The sequence below is a fragment of the Giraffa tippelskirchi genome, chromosome 12, assembly GCF_054371585.1.
Source record: "Giraffa tippelskirchi isolate mGirTip1 chromosome 12, T2T-mGirTip1v1.2.pri, whole genome shotgun sequence".
NCBI classification, from domain to species: Eukaryota; Metazoa; Chordata; class Mammalia; order Artiodactyla; family Giraffidae; genus Giraffa; species Giraffa tippelskirchi.
Genome location: NC_137286.1, coordinates 58,110,078 through 58,132,049, shown reverse-complemented (window position 1 = coordinate 58,132,049; position 21,972 = coordinate 58,110,078). Strand labels below are relative to the sequence as shown.

At 43.3% G+C, this 21,972-nt stretch overlaps 1 protein-coding gene across 1 annotated transcript in view; it reads right to left on the bottom strand.

Moving 5' to 3' along the window:
- PGPEP1L (pyroglutamyl-peptidase I like) overlaps nucleotides 1-21,972 on the bottom strand; it is a 62,703-nt gene that overhangs the window by 38,663 nt on the left and 2,068 nt on the right. Inside the window, exon 2 of the mRNA XM_081551234.1 lies at nucleotides 17,942-17,994. Coding sequence (XP_081407360.1) covers nucleotides 17,942-17,994 — 53 coding nt within the window. The remainder of the gene's footprint in view (nucleotides 1-17,941; nucleotides 17,995-21,972) is intronic.

Here is a 21,972-nt window from a genome sequence, read left to right as displayed (position 1 = left end):
TGGTGATGCATATGTTTCAGTGCTACTCTCTCAACGCTTCCCACCCTCTCCTGCCCCCACTGTGTCCACAAGTCCATTCTCTACGTCTGCATCTCCATTGCTGCCTTGCAAATAGGTTCAACAGTACCCTCTTTCCAGATTCCACATATATGCATTAATATATGATATTTGTCTTTCTCTTTCTGACTTCACTGTTTAATAGGTTCTAGGTTCATCCTCATTAGAACTGACCCAAATATGCTCCTTTTTATGGTTGAATAAAGTTCCACGGTGTATATGTACCACAGTTTCTTTATCCATTCCTCTGTTGACAGACATCTAGGCTGCTTCCCGTCCTAGCTATCATAAATAGTATTGCAATGAACGTTGCGGCACATGTGTCTTTTTTGATTATGGTTTCCTCAGGGTATATGTCCAGTAGTAGGATTGTTGGGTCATAAGGTAGTTTTATTCCTAGCTTTAAAGAAATTTCCATACTGTTCTCCATAATGGTTGTGTCAATTTGCATTCCTACCAACAGTGTAAGAGGGTTCCCGTTTCTACACACCCTCTCCAGCATTTATTGTTTGTAGATTTTTTTTTCAGCAGGACTTCTAAATTCAGGTTTCACTGCTCGACAACTTTCCCTCAAACTTACCCAACAGGTTGTCAACCTGTCAACAGCCCAAATCCACACTTTACAGGAATAAATAAAATCGCTAGCAGGAGAAGTCTTACAGAAGAGAAGGGCTTTAGACTTACTAACAGCTAACCAAGGTGGGATGTGTGCAGTGTTGAAGGAAGAGTGCTGCTTCTTGGTCAACCAAGCAGGCCTGGTCCAGGCTAACCTCTGGGCACTACTGATAGAATAAACAGAGAAAGGAACCTGTGGGGAATTTGACCTGTGGAATTCTAAGACCAATATTTGGTCCTGGTTCTCCTAGCGAATCCCTCTTCTGGGTCTCTTGATAGCTCTTCTACTGCTACTAATCTTCGGGCCATGTATCTTAACCTTCTTGTTAAGTTTGTTTCTTCTAGAATACAACAAATTCACAAATGGCAGCATGGCGAGAATATCAGCTGGTCAACTCCTGGACGGCACTGGAACAAGCCACCGTATCATTCTGTGGACCCCCACTTTCTTCCTTAAGTATACCCTGACAGAGAGCAGGCAAAGGGAACCCAGGGCCCTACAACGTCTGTGTTCAGCTTGAAGAAGTCAGAGCAGGCATCATTCACCCTTTTTCTCAATGACCTGGGTCCTGATGGCCTGAGACAGGGATAGAGAGGCAGCAGGGTAAGAAGCAAAAGATTTGGCCCATGAATAAAAAGGTGGGGTAAGGTGGAGTCCTATATCGAGGTTGCAGGACCAAATCTCCAAAAATGTCCAAGCCCCATAGCAACTGTTGCCATGAGCCCCCCTGACCTAAACCAGCCAGTAGCCCAACTGCATATTAGGTGAAATATGTACCATATTGCTTCCTGATCAATCACCTAACACCAGCCTTTCAGCAGACATTTCCTTTGTCCTGAGGCTATGAAAGTTGGCCACTAGCCCAAGAAAGGGGTTGGCTTTCCCTGGACAGCCAGGAAGTCAGACCGCTGTGTTTGAAGTGCCCCTCACTAGCTCTGCTCTTTGTTCTTAATAAACTCACTCCCTTCTGAGATATTTTGTGTCTGGAAATTCTCTTCCAACCTGTGCATGGACCACGACATTTTGGATGGCAATTATTCCCCCCTGAATTCTGTATTGCAAACCCAGGACAATCTAATTGTGGTTATTTCCCCAGGAACCAGGGAAGAGGCAGGGACAGCGGGAGTCCAGACTTTTCTGGTGGCCAGAGTTTGAGGACATGAGCTTGTTGGAAGTGGGTATGGTTTTGGAAAAGGCAGCTTGTGATTAAATGGTGTTTTCTTTGAGGCACTAGTGAAGATGCAAGCCGAGCTAAGACCTTATAGGTTATTTATTATTTTATCTGACTGAATCCTAACAGCAACCTATCAAGCCAAGAAAGGGAGAAGGAAGGAGGATCTGGTCAACTTGGGCCTCAGTCTCTTCACCTTTATCATGGGAACAATAATAATACTGTGTCTACCATAAAGACTATCAACACCCCAGGGAGGTCAAGTAAAATAGCCAAAAAAAAGAGGTCTTTAGTGACTCTGATAGAAGCAGCTTGAGTGTGGAACCAGGGATGGAAGCCAGAGCGTTATAAGTGAATTTAAAAATTAACAGAAACTATTCTTTCTCTCTCTTTTCTTGATCTCTCTGGCCAGACATTTATCAATTTTATTGATTTTCTCAAAGAACCAGCTCTTGATTTGTTTGATTCTCATTATTATGTTTCTGCTATCTAGTTCATTGATTTCTGTTTTCATCTTTATTATTCTCTCTTTTCTCCTTATTTGGACTTGATTTGCTCTTTTCCTAGTTTCTTAAGGTAGAAGCTGAGGACACTGACTTGAGACCTTTCTTCTTTTCTAATATCGTCATTCAGTGCTATGAATGTCCCAAGTTCTGCATTAGCAACATGCCACAAATTTTAATATGTTGTGTTTTTATTTTCATTTACTTCAAAAGGCTATAATAGCACTTCTTATTCCTTCTTTGATCCATGGTTTACTTAGAAGGGTATTATTTAGTTTCTAAATATGTGCAAATACGTGCAGATTTTCCAGATATGTTTCTAGAGCTGATTTCAAATTTAAATCTGGTGTGGCCAGAGAACTACTTTGTATGACTTGAATTCTTTTGAATTTATTCACACTTGTCTTATGACCTAGCATATGGTCTCTCTTGGTAAATGTCCTACATGCAGTGAACAGAGGTGTATTCTGCTTGGGGTGGAGAGTTCTATAATGTCAATCAGGTCAAGCTGGTGGATACTTTGTTCAGGTCTTCTGTATCTTCGTTGATTTTCTGTGTGTTTCTATCCATTATTGAAAGGGGAATGTTAAAATCCCTGACTATAATTATTAATAAGACTTACAGTTCTATTAGTTTTTGCTTTGGGTATTTTGGAGGCACTGTTCTTAGGGACACAAATGTTTAGAGACATGTTGTCGTGATTAACTGGCTTTTAATATATGCGCATGCTGTGCATGCTCAGTCACTTCAGTCGTGTCCGACTCTTTGTGACCCCATGGACTGTAGCCCGCCAGACTCCTCTGTCCATGAGAATTTCCCAGGCAAGAATACTGGAACGGGTTGTCATTTCTTTCTCCAGGGGATCTCCCAAACCGGGATCAAACCAGCGTCTCTTCTGCCTCCTGCATAGGCAGGAGGGTTCTTGACCACTAGTGCCACTTAGAAGGCCAAGCTATAAATATATAACTGTCTATAAATTGTGAGCTCTTAGAACCTAGTTACCAAGACAGGTGGAGGTCAGAAATAATCTTACAATGGGCAAAAGAGAGGAGGATCCCAGTAGGATGCTGCCTCAGGACCACTACCCCAAATGCATCCTAGGGCTCTCAGACCACATCCCCATCTCTGGGAAACCCAGCACCTGAAATCTCACCTCCATAGATCCTTTGGGTTTGACAGTTCCTGTCTAGATATTTCTGCAAATGCCTGTGAGAGAGGAAACCCTGAATCAGGACACTTGCCCACTCACAGAGAAGGTGTAGCATGTAAGGGGGGGTGGGACCCAAAGCTGGGATAGTCAGGAACATCCCAGGGAAATGTAACCATATCAAGGCTGGTCGGGGGTGCAGCTTAGTTACCTGGGATTAGATGTCAGTGCAGAGGCCCAGGACCCATCAGTCGTGTCTCAGATTGGCCTGGAGCCTGGTTCAGATCCACTAGGGCCTCCACAGCTTTTAGAATCCCAGGTGTAGCATCCTTAATGCAATGTTGAAGTTTTTTAAAAACGTGAAGTGTGTTTTCAATGTGGATGCGAGGACCGAAATGAGAAAACCCCTTCCTAACAGCCTTTTGTTTGTTTCTGCAAAAGCTCCGTTCCTCCCCACAGGAACTAAGGGTTGCCTTTGAATCCCAGTTCAAGCCGACATTCTGCTGCCTGAACTCCAGGGTCCCACTTGTTTGTGTTTTTTCCTCTCGTGTCAGACTGTGTGTGTTGCAGGGTATATTTTCATCATATTTATGGCAACACAAATACAACCCTAGTGCCCTCAACAATCTGGTTTGGATTCCACAAAGCAAGGAAAACAGACTGGAGTGTTTCCTATACTGATAAGAGTAAGCGATCGAGAAAGGATGTGTTCATCAAATCTGAGCCCAGAGACGGAAGGTAAAGCATTACTGTACGAACCACCAACAAAGCAAATGCTCTGCCCAACTGTAACAAAACGTAAGATGGAATTGACTAGAAGATTCTGATTTCAGAATGCCAAAATGTTATTTTAACAAAGGAAGTGTCTCCCTGGTGGCCCAATGATGAGAATCCACCTGCCAATGCAGGGGACAGGGTCTCTGGTCTGGTAAGATTCCACATCGCATAGCAACTCATCGCCTGTACCAACTACTGAGCCTGCACTCTAGAGCCCGAAAGCAGCACATCCTGAAGCCCGTGCGCCTTGAGCCTGTGTTTTGTGAAGAGAAGCCACAGCAATGAGAAGCCAGCACACCGCAACGAAGGGCAGCCCCCGCTCACCACTAGAGAAAGTCCACGCGAAGCAATGAAGACCCAGTGCAGCCACAAACAAAGGAATGAATAAAATGATGAGAACAGGAAGCAGCTCTGCGTCAATGGACTATGATCAGTGATGTGATGAGGACAGGAATACAAGTAGATTTATACAGAAAAGTAATGCAGTTAACTTTTAACAGTGTCCAGCTCAGTCTCACTTTCAATGGTGGAGGAGGAAATGTGGGATCTTGCCCTTCCCTTGGAAGAGGAATGTCAGTGAGCAGGAACACTAAAGGAGGTGGGAAAGAAGAAGATGCATTTTGATAAGGAAGCAAGTCATAACCCACAGTGTAAAATAATTATCCATGAGTCCATAAGGCATAAAGAAATTATGTCAGGGGACTTCCCTGGTGGTCAGGAGGTTACGAATCCACCTTGGAGTGCAGGGAACACGGGTTTGATCCCTGGTCAGGGATCTAAGATCCCACATGCTGTGGAGTAACTAAACCTGCGACACGCCGTAACTACGGGGCCTGCTCACACCCACATACCACAGCTGGAGAGACCGCGGGCCACAGTGAAAGATCCCACATAATGTGACCGAGATCCCACTTGCCACAGCTCACACCCAACACAGCCGAACAAACAAATAAATATTTAAGAAACGAAATGACTTAATAAATACATAAACAGGTGAGGCAGGAAGAGCCAAATCTTCCATGCAGATGCATCACACACAGTTTATGGAGATACTCTGTCCTCAAAGAGGCATCATTCCTCACTCCTTGAGTGTGAGCGGCACAGAGCGATCTCATTCCAAAGAGTGCAGTATAAACGGGGGGGAGGAAGCAACCTTACAGCGAGAAACTTGGAAGGACCCCCGCAACCAGGTGATCAAGGTCAGCGTCAATGGTGATCAGTCACATCAATGGTGATCGGTCAGTACATGCTTCTGACATGATGGGACGAGAATGGTACTTGACCTCCGTGCTCCTCCTCCCCAACCCTACCTTGTCTAATCAAGAGAAAAACATCAGACAGATCCCAACTGTAGGGCAGTTTATAAAATATCCCACTAGTATTTCTCAAAACTGTTAAAGGCACCCAAAACAAGGAAACTCTAAGAAAGCATCACAGACCAGAGGAGCCGAAGGGCACGTGAGGACTCGGTGCACCGTGCCGTCCTGGAGGGGACCCTGGGACAGGCAAAGGACGTTAGGAAAAAAGCAAGGAAACTATGGACTTCCATTAATAATAATACATTAACCCTGGTTCATTCACTGTGACAAATGCACCACACTAATCTATGACGTGTAAGATGTTAACAACAGGGAAACTGGGGGCTGCGTATATGGAAATTCTCTGTTCTATCTTCACTATCTTCATAACTTTTCTGTATGTTTAAATTTTAAAATTTATGTTTAAATTTTAAAAAATTATTTCAAACAAACACATGGGAAACAAGTCAGTCTGCTCTGCTTTGGCACTAGGAAGGAGCTGAGGACTCTGCATTTGCCAGGGGCCAGCGGTGGGGGTAGGGGGACCTTCAGTAAGACCTTAGAAAGGTGCTGCTGTCATTTTAAAAGATATTACTCTTCTTTTTCTGATTTGTCATCCTATCAATGTGGGGATGGATTTAAGGTGCAATGAAAAGTCAACATTTGACTCACTTGTCTCTAAAGGCAGGTTTTCCCCCCAGATAAGCAGACTAAACGCATTTCCCTGAGTGTTTAATAAAAGCCAGGTTTTTGAAAGCCACAGTGGACACTCATGAACATGGAATGAGGGGCTTCCTCCACCAACGTGTATGTTTTCTCTTGGTCCTTGGGGGGCCCTGCAGTCGGGCTGCTTGGGTGGGCTGCCACTGCTATGGGGGCAAGCCTTCTGCCCAGGGCCCAGGCTCTTCATCATGGGCTCTCACATTCCTCATATCCTCGTGCCATTTCAAAGTGAGGATGCAAGGACAGTCCTACTTCAGGCTGTCCCAGGGCCAGCATGAACTGGGACAGCAGTACAGCTCCTTCTCTTCCCACTCACAAGATGGGTTCACACTACATAGTCACCAGATTATGACATCACGGAAAAGGGTTCAAGTGAGTTGGGGCTACCAGCCTTCAAGGTCAAAGTCCACACAACCCAAACAGGTGGCTGCTCCAGAAGTGAGTGGCACTGAGCTGGTTTCTGTCATAGGTGAGGTCCCTGCACGTGACAGGGAGATGCTGGGATCTCCCTGGATCCTCATGCTGGTGACTTTATCCCAGGCCTTCCCGCGTTAACCAAGAAAACAAAACAAACCTCACTGTGGGCCAGGCTGGAAAAACATCTGTCATATATGTGGTCTGTTTCCCATAGGTTGGAAAAAGTTTTATCATGGGATTTGGTAGGAAGAATGGAGACACTCTTAGGAAAGAAAATAAAGCTGAACCAAAAGAAAGAATTTCCTGTCACTTGGAGAAGCAAGCAGTGTCCTGCCTGTCTCTGAGTGTGGTCTGAACAACTCATCCTGATTTCTAAGGTGTTCTTCAGCTTGGTGTTTCTTTTTTCGCTTCTGATTCATTGCCATTTGTTCTTTATTATTATGCTTTTAATAGCAACATGTAATAAAGGCACAAAGCCACCTCATCTTTGGAGTGTAAAGAAACTATTCTGCATATCAAGTTGATCAAATGTGGCAAGAGCTCTGACGTCTTGGCCCCCCAGGCTGGGTTTATTTTAAGTGCAGTTATATAATATCCTAGTCCAACTGACCCAGGGTGTGTTTTACAAAAGCCTGGTTTTATTTGCTGCCTTTACAGGCTCAGGCACTTCTAAAAGAATTCAGGACGTAATTTCTTTTGAAAGCATATGAGGTGGTACTGGCTCCAAAATGAGAGTGTCCAGAAAACTGGAGATAATGCACAGCCATCACATAAGTCAGTAGATGAGATCTACCACTGGGAAGGGCAGGGTGCCCTGTACAGGCCAGTCTGATGTTAAAGTCTTTGGTACATGCTGTTGGTAGGTAGCATTAAGTCACCCTTCTGGGAGCTTGTAAGAGATGTCTTTGTTCGTCGGGAACTTTGAGCATTTATATTATTTTTTCGGTATTTTCCTTCTTTTTAGCAACAATCTCCCATTTAAGTGAAACCACAACAAAAATTCACTCAAGCTATTATTTAGGAGCTTACCTGTCTTGAAGACAAGATGCCATGAGCATAGGACTGCACCCTTTTCCTCTCTCTATCATTGCATGTACCCCCACTAACAATGCTGGGCATCGAGGAAGGACTCATGAGACAGAGGCACAGTATTGACAAGGTTGACTTTTTGTGGGAGAATGCAGGAGGACAGAAATGACTGACAACCATTCATGTATCCAGTCAACTCAGAGCAACTGGAAAGCTCACTTCAGGCCGGGCCCTCTGTGGAGACAAGGGTCCCCACAGACAGCGTGTTGCTTATACTGACTCGGGGAGCTCTGTGTCCTCTTGCGCGTCATTTAGCCCATCAAAGCAAGTTCTGCATCTGTGTAATGGGTCCAGTGTATACACCTGAACTAGCTTAGACCTTCGTCTTAATACCCCACTTAGATGACTAGCCCTACAACGGGTGCTCTGTGGGCCACATGCTGGCACTTTCAGTGGCTACCCCCAGGGAGATCCCAACCAGATTCAGAGGGTTTAACGCTGAGTGGAGTCCACACACACACAACAGGGACACCCTGAAGAACCCTAGATGGTGCAGGAAGAAGCAGTGGTCCAAGGACTGAGGGTGAAGTAGCCTGTAAAGAGATTGCAAGTACCTCTGCCCTGGAGAGAAACACCAGAAAGAAAGGGAAACCAGAAACCATACATGGACAGCAGGGACCAGTGCAGAAGGCACATGGGTGGCAGAGGACACCGAAGCTGGGCTTGGGTTTGCTTTCTCATCAGCTGGTATGGAGATTTCTGTTCTGGTCATCAACGCTGTGGTCTCCCTGTGAGCAAGAAGATCAAGCAGCTCATCATCTATCTGTGTCTCAGGCACAAAGGGAGAGCTTCAGAGACGGGCAAGATGAACTCATAGCAGACAGTCACTCAAGATGACGTGGACATCGGGCTGAGGCATTTGGGTGAGCCTCACTTTGCTCACCCCTGGTTCACTGAGTAGTGGGTCTTGATTTCTTGAGTTCTGGAGAGTTTAAAAGCCATGCTGGTTTTTTTTTTTTTTTTTGCCATGCCCCAAAAAATAAGATCCCGTGGCTTGTGGGATCTTAGTTCCCCGACCAGGGATTGAACCTGAGCCCAGGCAGTGAAAGTGCCAAGTCCTAATCACTGGACTGCCAGCGAATTTCCTAAAAGCCTTTTTTGGGCTAGAAGAGGTCTTCTTCTGAACTGAGTGCTGTTTTCCCCCAGGTGAAGAGTTAGGCGAGTGGCCTGAACCTGGACTTCACTTAGTAGAACCACCTGAGATTGGATTCTAGGTTTGGCCACTTCATGGCATGTAGGTTTGATAGTCAACCTCTCTGAGCACCCATTTCCTCACCTGCAAAAGGAATAAGAGTATCAACGTCTTTGGACTGCAGGAAGAATTCAGCAAGCCACTCTGCATGAAGTGTCTTGGAGCACCCAGCGCATGGAGGGTTGGAAAATGTATCCCCTTTTGTCAGAAGTTACCCTGTCTTTCTTTCACTGCTGCTTCCACCAGATGGCCTTCTCAGTGAACCACCCCTCCCCCAACCGCCAGAGGTACAGCTTTGTCTCACTTTGCTTTAGGTTCCTTTCTTTTGTATGTTCTCCAGAATGAAATTAATCTTTTCCTTTTTAGAGTCTCATAGTGGAGCACTTCTCAGAATCTGCTTTGGTTATAATTATCTTATTCATAAGCCACCTCCCCTCCTTACATAGGAATCCCTCTAGGGAACTATGATATAAAAAAAAGTATATCTAACTAATCTTTGTCCCCAGTTCCAGGCACATAGCGTCAAAACTCTCCTAATTTCCAGAGCACCAGGAGTGTCTTTGTTATGCTGATACGGTGACTCATGGTAGCCTCTTGATGGCTGCAAGATGGGATCTGGTCACCAGAAAAACCAACCACTTGATTAGTTGATGGGGACTTCTAGTTGCTTGACCTTCAGGGAGGTGAGACGTAGTTCAATCACATGGCCAGTGATTTAACCAACCTTGCCTACACAACAAAACTCCAATAAAGACTCTGCATACAGAAGTTCAGTGGAGTTTCCTGGTTGATAAACGTATTGATGTGTCAGAACAGTGCTCGGCCTGACTCCACAGTGACAGGGCAAGAAACTTCTGCATTTGGGAGCCATCCGGACCTCACCCTATATGTATCCTTTATTTAAAAAAAAAAAAAAAAAAGTAAGCTTAGTGCTTTCCTGAGTTGTGTGTGTTATTCCAGAAAATTATCAAAACTGTAGAGGTCATGAGAATTCCCAAATTTATAGTCAGAAGAACAGGTGACTTGGGGACCCTTGAAATGCAGCTGGTATCTGAAGGGAGGGTAGTCTTGTGGAGGACTTTGCCCTTAATCTGTGGAAGTCTGCGTGTGCTCCGGGGGTTTAGTGTCAGAATTGTATTGCAGTACACCTACCTGGGGGCTTCCCAGGTGGAGCTAGTGGTAAAGAACCCAACTGCCAATGCAGGAGACATAAGAGATGTGGGTTGGATCCCTGCATCAGGAAGATCCCCTGGAGGAGGGCAGGGCAACCCACTCCAGTATTCTTACCTGGAGAATCCCATGGACAGAGGAGCCTGGCGGGCTACAGTCCATAGTGTCACACAGAGATGGACGTGGCTGAAGTGACTCAGCACGCACACACACACACCTAGCTGGGGTAGAATAGGAACAGGAAGAGACTCACGTATTAGTAGTCAGTCAGTCAGTTCAGTCGCTCAGTCGTGTCTGACTCTGCGACCCCATGCACTGCAGCAGGCCAGGCTTCCCTGTCCATCACCAACTCCCGGAGCTTACTCAAACTCATATCCATTGAGTTGGTGATGCCATCCAATCATCTCATCCTCTGTCGTCCCCTTCTCCTCATGCCTTCAATCTTTCCCAGCATCAGGATCTTTGCAAATGAGTCATTTCTTCGAATCAGGTTGCCAAAGTACTGGAGTTTCAGCTTCAGCATCAGTCCTTCCAATGAATATTCAGGACTGACCTTCTTTAGGATGGACTGGTTAGATCTTCTTGCAGTCCAAGGGACCCTCAAGAGTCTTCTCCAACACCACAGTTCAAAAGTGTCAATTGTTTGGCATTCAGCTTTCTTTGTGGTCCAACTCTCACATCTATATGTGACTACTGGAAAAACCATAGCTTTGACTACACGGACTTTTGTTGGCAAAGTAATGTCTCTGCTTTTTAATATGCTGTCTAGGTTGGTCATAGCTTTCCTTCCAGGGAGCAAGTGTCTTTTAATTTCGTGGCTGCAGTCACCATCTGCAGTGGTTTTGGAGGCCCAAAAAATAAAGTCTGTCACTGTTTGCACTGTTTCCCCATCTATTTGCCATGAAGTGATGGGACTAGATGCCATGATGTTAGTTTTCTGAACGTTGAACTTTAAGCCAACTTTTTCACTCTCTTCTTTCACTTTCATCAAGAGGCTCTTTAGTTCTTCTTCACTTTCTGCCATAAGGGTCATGTCATCTGCACATCTGAGGTTATTGATATTTTTCCTGGCAATCATCTTGATTCCAGCTTGTGCTTCATCCAGCCTGGCATTTCTCATGATGTATTCTGCATATAAGTTAAATAAGCAGGGTGACAATATACAGCCTTGACGTACTCCTTTCCAGATTTGGAACCAGATTATTGTTGCACGTCTGGTTCTAACTGTAGCTTCTTGACCTGTATACAGATTTCTCAGGATGCAGGTAAGGTGGTCTGGTATTCCCATCTCTTTAAGAATTTTCCACAGTTTGTTGTAATCCACACAGTCAAAGGCTTTGGCATCAATAAAGCAGAAGTAGATGTTTTTCTGGAACTCTCTTGCTTTTTCTATGATCCAATGGATGTTGGCAATTTGATCTAAGGTTCCTTTGCCTTTTCTAAATCCAGCTTGAACATCTGGAAGTTCATGGTTCACATACTGTTGAAGCTTGGCTTGGAGAATTTTGAGCATTGTTTTGCTTGCATGTGAGATGAGTGTAACTGTCTTCCAAATCAGGAACTGCATATATACATACATACATATATATATATATATATATATATATATATATATGTATATATACGTATATATGTGTGTGTGTGTATGTGTATATATATATATATATATATATATAGGTTGAACTGAGAAGAGCTGACATAATATTTTGTGTATACATCAACATCATTATTTTTTTGGCCTTCCTCTGATTGGGGTGACCCATAAAATTAGGGTCTTGGTGGAAGGCAGGGCCCAGCTCCTCTCACAAATGCTGAAAAGATCAATCTCATTGAGGCCAGAGCATGATCACCCAGCCAGATGCACTCATCTTTGACTTTGACTCAGTAAATCTCTCTGAAAGAAGAAACTTCCAGCTTCCCAGGGCAACAATAATGCCAGTGGGAGTATGCAGCAGCCAGTGTCACTGGGACAAGCTATAATAATTAGTATTCAGCAGATTTTCTATGGGTGATTTTTGGCCCCTTTGATTAAAGTTTTGTTCTTTTGTTTTTCGCATTGTTTTATTTCTGTGTTCTCTTGGAAGTCACAAATTTTTTCTACTCTTCATAGCTATTCTTGAAATTTTGCCATATATATATGTATATACATATACAAAGCAATGCAATTCAATGCAATCCCTATTAAATTATACATATATATATGGATTTATTCCAAACATGGTAGGATTTTTCAATGTCTACAAAACAATGTGGTATTCCACATTAACAAATTGAAGAATAAAAACCACAGGATCATCTCAGTAGATGCAGAATACACTTTTGATAAAATTCAACATCCATTTACGATAAAAACTCTCTAGAGCATGGGCAGAGAGGGAGCATACCTCAACATAATAAAGGTCATGTATAACAAACCCACAGCTAACATCATACTCAATGGTGAAAAGCTAAAACAATTCCATCTACCACCACATCAAGAAGAATAAAATACACAGGAATAAAACTACCTAATGTGGAAAAAGACCTATACTCAGAAAACTATAAGATGGTGATTAAAGAAACTGAAGATGACTCAATCAGATGGAAAGATATACCATGTTCTTGAGTTGGAAGAAACAATATTGTTAAAATGACCATTCTGCCCAAAGCAATCTAGATTCAATGCGATCCCTGTCAAATTACCAAGGGCATTTTTCACAGAACCAGAACAAAAAAAAATTTTTTTTTTAATTTGTATGAAAACACAAAAGACCCTGAATAGTCAAAACAATCTTGAGAAAGAAGAATGGAGCTGGAGTAATCATACATTCTGACTTCAGACTATACTATAAGGCTACAGTAATCAAAACAGTATGGTACTGGAACAAAAACAGACACATTGATCAAGGGAACAAGATAGAAATCCCAGAAATAATCTCTGCACTTGTGGTCAATTGATCTATGACAAAGGAGGCAAGAATATACAATGGAGAAAAGACAATCTCTTCAATAAGTGATACTGGGAAGACTTGACAGCTACACATGAAACAGGGAAATTAAAACAGTCTCTAACACCATATACAAAAATAAAATGAAAATGGATTAAAGACCTACATGTAAGATCTGCTGCTGCTGCTGCTAAGTCGCTTCAGTCGTGTCCAACTCTGTGCGACCCCATAGACGGCAGCCCACCAGGCTCCATCGTCCCTGGGATTCTCTAGGCAAGAACACTGGAGTGGGTTGCCATGTCCTTCTCCAATGCATGAAAGTGAAAAGTGAAAGTGAAGTTGCTCAGTCGTGTCTGACTCTTCGTGACCACATGGACTGCAGCCTGCCAGGCTCCTCAGTCCATGGGATTTTCCAGGCAAGAGTACTGGAGTGGGGTGCCATCGCCTTCTCCAACATGTAAGATCAGAAACTATAAAACTCCCAGAGGAAAACATAAGCAGAAAACTTTGACATAAATTGTACCAATTTTCTTTCTGAATTCATCTCATAATGTTAATAAAATAAATAAACAAATGACTAATTAAACTTAAAAGTTTTTGCACAGCAAAGGAAATCATAAACAAAATGAAAAGACAGCCTACAGAATGGGAGAAAATATTTGTAAATGATGCAATCAACAAGGGATTCATTTCAAAATTATGCCAACAGTTCAATATAAAAAAACAAAACCCAATCAAAAAATGGGCAGAAGACCTAAACAGACATTTCTCCAAAGAAGACATACAGATGGGGCCAATAGGTACATGAAAAGATGTTCAACATCGTTAATTATTAGATAAATGCAAGTCAAAACTACAATGAGGTCCCACCTCACACTAGTCACAATGCTCATCATAAAAAAAGTCTATAAATAATAAATGCTAGAGAGGGTATGGAGAAATGCAAAGCCTCTTACACTATCGGTGGGAATGTAAACTGGTGGAGCCACTATGGAGAACAATATGGAGGTTCCTTTAAAAACTAAAAATAGTTAACACATGATCCAGCAATCCCACTACTGGGCTTATATTAGGAAGGGACAGAAACTTTAACTCAGAAAGATACATGCACTCCAGTATTCATATCAGCACTATTTATAAAAACCAAGGCATGGAAACAACTGATGTGTCCGTCAACAGATTAATAAGAAGATATGGTAAATATACATGATGGACTATTACTCAGCCATAAAAGAAAATTAAATAATACCATTTGCAGAGACATTACTTTGCCAACAAAGGTCTGTATAGTCAAAGCCATAGCTTTTCCAGTAGTCACGTATGGATGTGAGAGTTGGACTATAAAGAAAGCTGAGCGCTGAAGAATTGACATTTTTGAACTGTGGTGTTCGAGAAAACTCTTGAGAGTCCTTTGGACTGCAAGGAGATCAAACCAGTCAATCCTAAAGGAAACCAGTCCTGAATATTCATTGGAAGGACTGATGCTGAAGCCGAAACTCCCAATACTTGGGCCACCTGATGCAAAGAACTGACTCATTAGAAAAGACGCTGATGCTGGGAAAGATTGAAGGTGGTAGGAGAAGGGGATGACAGAGGATGAGATGGTTGGATGGCATCACCGACTTGATGGACATGAGTTTGAGCAACCTCCAGGAGTTCATGATGGACAAGGAAGCCTGGCTTGCTGCAGTCATGGGGTCACAAAGAGTCGGACACGATTAAGTGACTGAACTGAACTGATTTGCAGCAACATGGATGGAACTAGAGATTATCATACTAAGTGAAGTTAGACAGAGAAAGACAAATATCATATGATATCACTTATATGTGGAATCTAAAAAATGATACAAATGAACTCATTTATAAAATAGAAAAAATTCACAGACACAGAAAAAAAAATTATAGTTACTAAAGGGGAAAGAAGGAAGGATAAATTAAGAGTTTGGGATTAACAGATGGACACTACTATATATAAAACAGATAAGCAAGAGCCTACTATACAGCACAGGAAGCTATATTCAATATCTTATAATTATAATATAAAATAATATGAAAAAGAATATATACATACACATACACATATATAACTGAATATATTGCTGTATACCTGAAACCAAGATAGCATTGTAAACCTGTACTTTAATTAAAATCAACTATATTTCAACTATATATATACACATATATTTATGTATATATATACATGTACATTTATGTATTTATATATATATATATATATATATAAAACTTAACAGAGTCTGAATTTGATTTGATATCAGGATGGCCTGTCTAGGCAAGGGCCTTAGAAGGCTCAATCACTTCTCTTGAATTCTATGCCTTCATTGTCCTATATTTTAGTTCAGTCTTTTATTTTTAAGCTTGAAAAAGTAAAAGTGACAGTGTTAGTCACTCAATCATGTCCAACTCTTTGCAACCCATGGCCTGCCAGATTCTTCTGTCCATGGGATTTTTTAGGTAAGAATATTGGAGTGTGTAGCCCTTACCTTCTTCAGAGGATCTTCCCAACCCAGGGATGGAACCCAGGTCTCCTGCACTGCAGATAGATTCTTTAACATCTGAGCCACCAGCGAAGCCCACAATCAGCCATTTATTATTATTTTCATTATAATAATTTCACAAATATTATATATCTTTTGTGACTGGCATCTTTTACTTAGCATAATTCTAAAGTGCCTTTTAAGTCATCTGTTATCTTCAGGTTCTAAATCTGCTTTTGTTCATTCTTACTCAGGGTAATTTGTTTCTTTGCATATTTGGTGATCTTTGATTGGAAATAAATGCTGAGCTTATTTTGGGCAGTGGTGGTTTGGTTGCTAAGTTGTGTCTGACTCTTGTGACCCCATGGACTGTGGACTGCAGCCCGCCAGGCTCCTCTGTCCATGGGATTTCCCAGGCAAGAATACTGGAGTGGGTTGCCATTTCCTTGGGGGTCTTCGTGACCCAGGGATCAAACCTGAGGCTCCTTCATTGAGGGAAGATTCTTTATTGACTGAGCCTCTAGGGAAGCCCCTAACTTACTTGTTTGCAGAAAATCTGAGGTTTTAAAAAATCAAGAGAAATTGCATATACTTTGCTGGGAGTCTGGGTGCTAGAGACCACAGGATGCCCCTTCAAGGGTCCGGCTTACAGAAAGAGTTTTGGTTTCATTCTAACCCCTTTGCTAATGACAATACTGATAATGGCATATGTCCTTCCTGCCTTTTTTGTGTTGTGGGTGCTGACCACTCACTCTTACAGGCTGCAGCCCTGGGTATGTGTAATATATCTCTTTGCATGGTATGATGTATGTGAGCTTTCCTTTACTACTGTGTGCCCAGCAATGCACAGAAGTTCTGTCTTATCTAGTTCATCTGCAGGCAAAGGGCCCTTCAGAGTACCTAGTTTGCCATTCTGCCTCCCCTTCCTGGGAACCCCTAGCCTGCTTCTGTTTCTGCCCTTCTGCCCTGTTTCTCCAGCTTTATTGGTGAATCTTAAATGTACCAAAAAATCTCTACCCTCATTCCATTTCCTGTGTGGATCTCCAAAGTCAGATTCTATTAGCCCACAACTGAGAAAACTGACTTGTAGTTTCTTAGTAATAACAATATTTGTGAGCATTAGCAGTTACTCTGTCATGCTCTGAGGGCTTTACATGTATTAATTCCTATAGACATTACAATCTTCCCATTTTACAGATAAGAAAATTGAGGCACAGAAAAGCTGAGTGACTTGTCTTGCAACTGTTGGCGCAGGGAGGTGAACCCTGGCAGCCTGGCTCTTTTCCATTCTCATGACTGCAAAAAGAAGGGCTTAGGGCCCATTTGGGATTTAGCAGAAAAAGTCTTGTTTTTCGAGGAACTGGCTGCAAACACCCGGAAACTCATAAAGCCCTGACCTAGCCTTTCTGGCATGTTATGTGCAGCAGTGAGGCTTGGCAGTGAGCCTGGGGTTCTCTGAGTTTTTTTTGCTGGTTGAAAAAAACCCAAGTTCTAACTCAATAGTGGAGTTTCCTTGACCGCATCTGTACAGACAGGCTAGAAAATCAATGCTACAGTGGCTGACAATGCACGATTCAAGTGGTTTTGCTACATTTTCAGCTTGACTGGGAAACTCTGAGAATAGACTCAAGACTCCACCTTTGGCTTGATCCGACAGAGGCATGAAATTGATGGTCAAGTGTGAATAAATAGCCGGCTGTGCTCTGAGCCTCTTAGTGACACCGTGTGGGGACGGGTACAAGTGAAGCAATTGGTTCAGGGAGAAGAGCTCTGCTTTACAGACGAGACCGCCCTTCAAGTCCTGTCCAAGGATGCGCTTTCTTCTGATTACTTTCTTAAAAATTAAGCCATGTTGTTTATAATAATAACCACGTATTAAGCTCTTACCATGTGCCAAGCATTATGCTTTATAAAGTTACCTTTACAGACTTAACATACGTCTTTGCTTCACACACTTCCCTCTTTTATTCCTCAGAACCACCCTGGAGGTCAGCACTATTATTCCCCCATTTCATGAATGAGGACACTGAGGCTGGGGGCTGTGACTTTCCTGAGACCCCACAGCCAGAAGGCATCTTCAGTTCTCAGGGCAGCAGAGCCTGCCTGGGCCACTCCCCGTCCCTCCCAGGGCGTCCTTTTAGCCTGTTTTCTTACTGCTGAGCTAGATGGGCCCCCTGGGTGCAGCTGAGTCACACCCAAGGACCAAAGCCTGGACCGTGTCCCAGGGCACCCAGTGTGTGTTCTCTCCCCTCGCATGTGGATCTGGTCACCAAGTGGACTAGAAGCCGGGTTTTCTCGGAACCACAGAAGGAACCAGGGGGGCCCTGAGTTCCTGGGTCTGGGCTCGTAGGGATTTTACCTTTACCGCTTCCCAGCTGGAATTCACCAAGTGCTGCCGGAAGGGCCCGAAACCTGAAAACAAAGACAGTCTGGTTTGCTCGGGCCAGGCTTGGGCCGAGGTATCTCTGCTTCTGTGTTGCTCCCTGTCCCTCCTTGGGGACCTCTTGTGGTTCCTGGGGCCATCAAGGGCCAGTGGGGGCTCCACACACCCCTCTCCTGTGGAGGCTTGCAACCTTACCAATCTGGGAGCGTTTCCCAAGTCCTCTTATGTGAGGTGTTGTGGGGGAGCCCAAAAGGAATGTGGAGCTGATCCACTGCCAAGTTGGAGGGCTCCAGAGGTGTGTGCACATATGTCCAGTTAAAATGCACGCTGTGTAGAGAGCCCAGAAACATACCCATGTGAATATGCCCAGTTGTTTGTGACCAAAGGTACAAGAGCAACTCAATGGAGATGGAATAGTCTTTCAACAGATAGGGCTAGAAAAATCGGACACTCATCAAAAAAAAAAAAAAAAATGGATCCCTCAGCCTGCACTGTATACAAAAATTAATTCCACGTGGATCATGGGCTCAAATGTAATGAGTAAAATAATAAAACTTTTGGGGGTTTAGTGGAGAAAATCTTGGGACCGAGTGTTAAGCAAAGAGTTCTTAGACTTGATACCAAGTGCATGATCCACAAAAGTAAAAAATGAGAAAGTGGACCTCATCCAAATGAAAATCTTTTGCTCTGCAAAAGATCCTGCTGAGAGGATGAAAAGACATGCTGCAGACAGCTGCGAATCACATATCTGACAAAGGCACTGTATGCAGAATGTGAAAACAACTCTCAAAACTCAACTTTCAAAGACAGTCCGACTAGAAAAAGGGGAAAGACATGAAGAAACATTTCCCTGAAGAGGATATACAGGTGGCAAATAAGCACATGAAAAACTGTTCAACATCATTAGCCATCAGAGAAATGCAAATTAAAGTCACAGTGAGATGCCCCTGCATTTCTATGAGAGAGGTTAAATTAGAAATACTGGTAATACCAAAAGCTGACAAGGATGAAAAGGAACTAGGTCACACAGACACTGTTGGTGGCAAGGTAAAATGGTATGGCCACTGGGAAATAGTTTGACAGGTTCTTTTAAAACTGAAAGTGGACTTCCAAGGACTTTCTCTGCTCCGTATTTACCCCAGAGAAATAAAAACTTACTGTTACACAGAAACTTATACACAGATATTCACTGCAGCTTTATTTGTAATAGCCCATAGCTAGAAATCGCCCCAATGTCTTTCAATGAGTGAATGGTTAAATAAGCTGGTTCATCCAGATTACAGAATACTGCTATGAAAAGCACTGCTATGAGCAGTGAAAATACAAAAGTGGAAACAACCCAAGGGTCCATCAGCTGATGATGAATAAACAAAATTGATATTAGCCATACAATGGCATATTATTTGGCAATAAAAATAAATAAAGTGTTATGAATACATGACAACATGGATGAACCTTGAAAACATTAAGCTCAGTGAATGAGGCCAGTTACAAAAGTATATCATTCCACTTATGTGAAATGTCCGAATTGGCCACCTATAAAGACTGAGCTTGAGTGTGTGTGTGTGTGTAGTGGGGGAGTAGGAGTGAGGATTAGGGGGTCGAGTTTCTTTTCAGGGTAATAAAAATGTTCTAAAATCGATTGTGGTGATCAGTGCATAACTCTGTGACTACACTAAAAGCCATTGAACTGTATGCTTTAAATGAGTAAATTGTATAGCATGTGGATTATATCTCAATAAAGCTACTAAAATTGCTTTAAAAATGAAGGAATTATTGGTATACACATCTCAGATGAACCTTAAGGGAATTATGCTGAATGAAAAAAGCCAATCTCAAAATGATACATATTGTATGATTCTACCTATATTTGTAAATTATAATTTACATCTATAAAATTAATTATAGAGATGAAGAACAAATAGCGGTTACCAGGAGTTAGAGATAGGCGGAAGGGTGAGTGTGGTTCTAAAGATAAAATTCAAGGAAGCCTTGTGATTTTGGTTCTGCTATATATCTTGATGCTGGTGGTTACACGAAGCTAAGCATGGGATAAAACTGCACAGAGCTGTGCATGCGTGTGCGCACACACACACGCACACAGAGTTATGCCAAGGTCAATACCTCAGCTTACATACTGAAGATGCTGACACGGGGGGTCTGGCTCTAGGGGACCATTCTATACATTTCTTTGCAAATTCTTGTGAATCTATAATCATTTCAAAATTTTAAAAGAAGTGTGATTTGGTCCAGAGTTTCTCAAATGCTAATGTGCATGCATATCTTATTAAAATAAAGAATCTGATTGGACAGGTCTGGGGTGATGCTGGAGATTCTGAGTTCCTAACAAGCTCCCCAGTGGTACCAAGGCTACTGGCCCTCGCCACACCTGGACTAGCAAGGCTTTGAACAACTGGGATCAGAATTCTTCACAGGGGGAGAGAGCATCTGGAGCAGATGTGATTGGGGAAGTCTCCAGGAGGAAGTGGGGGTGAGCCAGGACTTTATGGGGGGGAGAGGCAGAGGAATTGCAGGGAGTGAGCCTGGGTGAGGAGAGCTCCAGGGAAGAGGCTGGGGAGGCCTTTACACTGGGAAGGAGCGAGAGCCAGACGAGGCTTGTGGACAGAAGGGCCTGTTCCTTGAACTGGGAACACTTACCTACACTGTGTATGATTGTGTCATTTAACTGCAATGACAATCTCTAATAAAAGGAAATTAAGTAGAATTTTGCGTTGGGGAGGACAGCAAGCCCCCTCTGGGACTTGCTTAGGAAAGGTTTTCTGCTGGCCTGGGCAGAGAGGCTCCATCACCCTCTCACTGTGATTGCTGCTCCTTTTAATGGCATCCACACCATCCAGCGGCCCCATCAAAGCTCAGGCCATGGTCCAACGACAGCCAGGAGTGGTTGGAGACCTCAGTGTCTGGGTTCAGGCTTCTGCTGTTGCATCTCATCTTAGCCCCACCACTTAGCAGCACAGTGATCTTGAGTAAGTTACTCAGCTTCAGTGCCTTGGCTTTCTCATCTGTAAAATGGGCACTAATCATACTAATAGAGTGGTTTGCATATTGAATAAATCAATAAAGTGGAGCATCAGCAATACTGCCTGGAGTACAGGAAGCAGTGACAAGTGCTCACCTTCATGACGGTGACAGGTTCGTACCTCCTGGGGCCGATTAAACAATGCTGAGTATGGCATAGATTAGTTCCAGAATCTAGTAGGTGCTCAGCAAATGCCAAATCCTTTTTCACCATCTCTCCCAGTAGCGTGGGATGGGCTCCAACTAGATTCTTGGTCTGCCATATTCTCTCTGATCGTCTGATGCTACCATTTCTCAGCCTAAAACCCCCCACCTGGGCACCAAGCCTATCAGTCAGGGATCCTGACCTTTCTTTTCCATGCTGAGATTTCACCTGTACTTCAGGCCTCTATTTCTCTCTCCAGAAAATGAGAGGCATGTACAGGTATGTATGTGTATATATATATATATATATCTGCATGATTATGGAGACAGAATTCCCAAGATCTGTCTGCCATCTGCAAGCTGCAGACCCAGGAAAGCCAGTGGAGCAAATTTCAGTCCGAGGCTGAAGGCCCGAGAACCAGGAACACCTGTTTGAGGGCAGGAGAAGACTGATGTATCAGTTCCTGCCTTCAGACAGAGGGAATTCAACCTTCCTGGGCTTTTTATTCTATTCAGGCCCTTAATGGATTAGATGACACCCCCCCACCCTGGGGAGGGCCCTGCTTTCCTGAGCCCACTGATTTAAACGCTAAGCTCCTCCAGAAATATCCTCGTAGACACATCCAGAAAGAAGGTTTAACCAGGGGTCTGGGCACTCCGTGGCCCAGTCAATTGACACATGAAATTAACCATCACAAGCCCTTTAGGATGGTGGGCTAGGAGGAGGGACCAGGCCCCTGGGGCCTCTTCCTTCATCTCTCCTGCAGTGTGGCCGGTGCTCAGAGCTCAGTGGTTCCTGCCTGGCCCTGTAGGGAAGGTCAGCA